The sequence below is a fragment of the Gossypium raimondii genome, chromosome 5 (assembly GCF_025698545.1).
Source record: "Gossypium raimondii isolate GPD5lz chromosome 5, ASM2569854v1, whole genome shotgun sequence".
Classification (NCBI taxonomy): Eukaryota; Viridiplantae; Streptophyta; class Magnoliopsida; order Malvales; family Malvaceae; genus Gossypium; species Gossypium raimondii.
This window is the reverse complement of record NC_068569.1, coordinates 43676945-43682135: the sequence shown is the minus strand read 5'-3', so window position 1 is coordinate 43682135 and position 5191 is coordinate 43676945. Positions and strand designations below refer to the sequence as shown.

Sequence of the window (5191 nt, the reverse complement as noted above, 5' to 3'; positions counted from 1 at the left end):
TGAATTAGAATCGGATCGGGGGCAAGAGTTAGCTTTGTTACTTAGGAAGATTAGAATTCTGAGTAATAGGGCAAAACTTTATTTATAATTCACTTTATGTAAAGAAATTTATTTTCTAGTAAAGTTTTCTTAAATGGAATTAAATGAAAATTGATGCCTGTTTGCATTCATTTCATGTATTGCATTCGCTTCATATGCATTAAAAATATTAAAAGATTCTAATTAATATAAATCATTCCTCAGTTAATCTGGAAACCAACCAACCCATCGAACACCTTACGGTACTCGATCAAAAATTAAAGGCATGGAGAGGCTAGAATAATTCCAAAAAGAATTATAAGATAAGCTTCAACAACAAATGAAAGAGTAACTCAAAAAGATTCAGCAAAAAATGACGGACAAAATGATGGAATCTCAGGGGAATATGATGACTCAATTAACTTAGTTGTTGACTAGGGGAGTTGATAAAGGAAAGGGCTCAGTGCTCAATGTTGAAGAAGGAGACAGTGAGGGACCCATTTATCCCCCAGGCTTTACCCTTCAGCATGTTGAGGTATATCCGCGCAAATCTTCTGTCACCATCAAGTCTCAGCAGTTTCAGGCCAATGTTACAACACCAATGAATTTTCAAGCTGGATCAGGCTCTAATCCCGGAGATAACCTTGTCAATCCTGTTGTCCCTGATTTCGATGAAATAGCTGGAAGAGAGAAAATGAAGGATGAATTGCCAAAACAGCTCGAAGAAAAGTATAAATGGCTGGAGGAAAAATTTAGAGCGATGGAAAGTACTAAGACCTACCATGGGATTGATGCTAAAGAATTGAGCTTGGTTCCGGATTTAGTACTCCCTTACAAATTCAAAATGCCCGAGTTTGAGAAGTACAATGGAACTAGTAGCCCCGAAGCCCATATTACCATGTTTTGTAGGTGGATGACTGGGTATGTTAATAACGACCAGCTACTGATACATTGTTTCCAGGATAGCCTCACAGGGGCAGCATCCAAGTGGTACAATCAACTGAGTCGTACCAAGATTAATTCATGGAGAGATTTAGCACAGGCATTCATAAAGTAGTACAATCATGTAACCGACATGGTACCTGATAGAATCACTCTACAAAACATGGAAAAGAGGCCCGGTGAAAGTTTTAGGCAATACGCACAGAGGTGGAGGGAGGTTGCCGTCCAAGTTCAACCATCTCTTCTAGAAAGAGAGATGACAATGCTTTTCGTTAACACGTTGAATGCCCCATTTATTACACATATGTTAGGAAGTGCTACTAAAAGCTTTTCTGACATAGTTATGAATGGTGAAATGATAGAAAATGCTATCAAAAGTGGGAAGATAGATGCTGGAGAAAGTAGCAGAAGGTCGGCCTCGAAGAAGAAAGAAAATGAGGTCAACAACACAAGTTCATATAGCAAGGGATATTCAAAGACGATTACGGTGAATCAGTTGGGAAAAGTGGCTGTTAACCAACAAGGATCATCAAAATAGGGATATGACACAAGACAAAATATGGAGAAGCTTTAGTTTACACCAATTCCAATGTCGTATAGGAAGCTGTATCAAAATCTATTCAATGCACACGTGGCTTCCCCTTACTACTTGAAACCTCTGCAGCCTCCGTACCCCAAGTGGTACGATGCAAATGCATAATGTGATTATCACGTGGGAATCATGGGACATTCCATAGAACATTGTACAACGTTCAAAAAGCTGGTTGAAAGACTAATAGGCATGGACGTTGTTAAATTGGATGATTCACCCAATACGGAGAATCCTTTACCTAATCATAATGATAATGGAGTGAACATGATAGGTGGGAACATGGGTAGAAGAATCAAGGAAGATATCGCAGAAGTGAAAATTCCTTTGAGATGGGTCTGGAAGAAGATGATAGAAAGGGAGTTGTTTGTTTTGGATCCGGAGAGAAGCTTTGAAAGGATGGAAAACTACTGTGACTTCCATCACGAAGAGGGACATGAGATTCAAGAATGTACAGAACTCAGAGCCTTGGTTCAAGGTATGATGGATGACAAGGAAATGGAGTTTTATGAAGAAGTTAAGGAAGAAGGGAGTATCTGCACATCCGAATCCCCGAAGGTTCCAAGAGTAACTCAGCCTGTGGTCGTCATCTCACGACCAAAGAATGATGAAGTGAGAACGCCAGTAATACCAAGAATCATAATAAAGAAACCTGCAGCCTTTTCTTACCAATATAGTAGGAAGGTTCCGTGGAACTACGAGTGCAATACAATTATTCCTGGAAAGGAGATTACAGAGGATCAGGGTAGAGGTGCCTATCTAGAACTTATGAAAGGAAGGGCCATAACAGTGGAACAAAAGGGAAAAATAGTTGAGCCTGTGTTATCCATTAACGAGCAAGTAAAAGAGGAAGAAGCTATGGAATTCCTTAAATTTTTAAAGCATAGTGAGTATAATGTTGTCGAACAGTTGCATAAACAACCGGCTCGCATATCTGTACTGGCCTTACTCTTGAATTCAGAAGTACACCGTAATGCGTTGATGAAGGTGTTGAACGAAACCAATGTAGCCAACGATATTTCTATCCACAAATTGGATCGGTTGGTCAACAATATCAGTGCTGATAACTTCATATTCTTCAACGATGATGAGATACCACCTGGGGGTATGGGGTCTACTAAAGCTTTACATATTACTACATCATGCAAGGGGTATACTTTACCAGGAGTCTTGATTGACAATGGATCAATATTGAACGTGTTGCCATTATCCACACTTAATAGGCTTCCCATAGATAACTTGCACATGAAGACTTGCCTAAATATAGTGAGGGAATTTGACGGTACAGAAAGGAAGGTCATGGGAAGAATTAAGATACCCCTACTAATCGGCCCAATAGTTTACGAGGTGGATTTTCTTGTGATGGACATCAAACCCTCCTACAATTGCTTATTAGAGAGACCATGGATACATTCGACGGGGGTTGTACCTTTATCATTACATCAGAAGTTGAAGTTAGTGTCAGAAGGTCGGCTGGTGACAATAAACACCGAAGAGGATATTATAGCGGCTGTATCCAATGAGGCGCCATATGTGGAGACTAATGATAAGTCGATGGAATGCTCATTCCGATCTCTGGAGTTTGTAAATGCAACATTTGTTCCTGAAGGGAGCAAAATTATGGTGCCTAAAATATCCAAAACTACAGAGATGGGTTTGCAATTGTTGGTAGGGAAAGGAGCTTTACCCAGAAGAGGATTAGGGAAATACCTTCAAGGGAAAATTAAGGTTCCAGTGCTGAAAAAAAAACAAGACAACTTTGGCTTAGGGTACAAGCCAGATAGAGGACAGAGAAAGAAGGAGTTAGAAAGAAGGCAAGAAAGAAGAAGGGCGCGTTTAAATGGGAAGGAAATTAAATGGGAGCCAATGATAATTCCCCACATATCCAAAACCTTCATATCTGGAGGGATCATTCATTCTGAGAGAAAGATACTGATTGAGGAAAGCATCGAAGAGACATTGGAAAATATGCACATCAATGCCCTAAATGAGGATGCAAATGAAGAGAGGAGCTGGTTCGACATTTGTCCTTATGAACCTGGAAGTGTTCTAAATAATTGGACTGCGGAAGAAATACCTGAAGTCTTTAAAACTGTCTCAGAGTAATATTTAGAACAAACTTGTTGTTTTAGCCTAGAAATAATAAGAACTCTTTTGTGAAAAAAGGCTTATGTTCAAATATCATTATTTTAATAAAATACATCTTTGCAATTATTTCAAGCAAATATTCTTTCATTGCACAAATAATTGCACATAAATTCATACATTCTTTTGTAACCATATTAGGTCCCTATATATCAACGACGTGAATGACGCTGCCATAAACTCAGAATTTCCTTTCGAACAAAACATGTGTAAAGAGGGATCGCATGACTTTGAAGGTGACATAGATTGTGGTTTATCTTTGGACTTGTTGAGGATGGTAGAACAAGAAGAAAAAAATCCTACCTTACAAGGAATCAATAGAAATTGTGAGCTTGGAATAAAGAAAAGAGGTGAAGATTGGAACTGAGATTTCCGTAAAGACAAGACGAGATCTCATTGAATTACTCCAAGAATTCAAAGATGTCTTCGTATGGTCATACCAGGATATGCCCGGATTGAACACTGACATTGTAGTGCATCACCTACCTATAAGGGAGGATTGCAAGCCAGTTCAACAGAAGTTCAGAAGAATGAGGCCTGATATTGTGCTTAAAATAAAAGAGAAAGTCAAGAAGCAGTTTGATGCTGGGTTTTTACAAGAGGTCAAGTATTCTGAATGGGTAGCCAACATCGTTCCAGTCCCTAAAAAATATGGAAAAGTACATATGTGCATGGATTACAGAGATTTGAACAAAGCAAGCCCAAAAGATAATTTCCCATTGCCACATATTGATACTTTGGTGGATAATACGGCAGGGTATTCACTATTCTCTTTCATGGATGGTTTCTCAGGATATAATCAGATAAAGATGCATTCTAAAGATATGGGAAAGACTACATTCATTACTTTGTGGGGAACATTTTACTATAAAGTGATGCCATTCGGATTAAAGAATGCGGGAGCAACATATCAGAGAGTCATGGTAGCCTTGTTCCGTGACATGATGCACAAAAAGATTGAGTTTTATGTAGATGATATGATTGCCAAATCCAGAACAGAGGAGAAACATGTGTAGGTCCTGAGAAAATTCTTCTTAAGACTAAGAAAGTTTCAGCTCAAACTTAATCCAACAAAATGCACTTTTGGAGCCAGGTCAGGAAAGTTGTTGGGCTTCATAGTCAGTAAGAAAGGAATCGAGATTGACCTAGAAAAAGTCAAGGAAATATGAGATTTACTGCCACCACGTACTCAGAAAGAGGTTCGAGGTTTCTTAAGAAGTTTGAATTATATTGCTCGGTTCATTTCACAATTGACCGAGAAATGTGATCTCGTATTTCGTCTTCTGAAGAAACATAATCCAGGTGTTTCGAATGAAGAATGCCAGGAAGCTTGTGAAAAGATAAAACAATACCTATCCAAACTCCAGTGCTATCACCACCTAGCCCAGATAGACCCTTGATTTTGTATTTAACGGTGTTCGAAAATTCCATGAGAAGTGTGTTGGGTCAATATGATGCGACTGGAAAGAAGGAAAAGGCGATATACTATCTCAGTAA

The 5191-nt window shown here is 38.8% G+C and overlaps 1 protein-coding gene across 1 annotated transcript; it reads left to right on the top strand.

Annotated features, from left to right (window-relative positions):
• The first annotated feature begins 1681 nt into the window (after positions 1-1681).
• On the top strand, positions 1682-3655 carry LOC128041074 (uncharacterized). Its single transcript, XM_052630394.1, has 2 exons — positions 1682-2389; positions 2459-3655. The coding sequence occupies exons 1-2, from the start codon at positions 1682-1684 to the stop codon at positions 3653-3655; spliced, it is 1905 nt and encodes a 634-aa protein (XP_052486354.1).
• Positions 3656-5191: the final 1536 nt, after the last annotated feature.

Excerpts from the sequence above, each read along its gene's own strand:
- LOC128041074 (XM_052630394.1), top strand. The coding sequence starts at position 1,682 with ATGGGACATTCCATAGAACATTGTACAACGTTCAAAAAGCTGGTTGAA. Across the intron at positions 2,390-2,458 it reads TGTTATCCATTAACGAGCAA|TTGCATAAACAACCGGCTCG; the intron begins GTAAAAGAGGAA and ends GTTGTCGAACAG.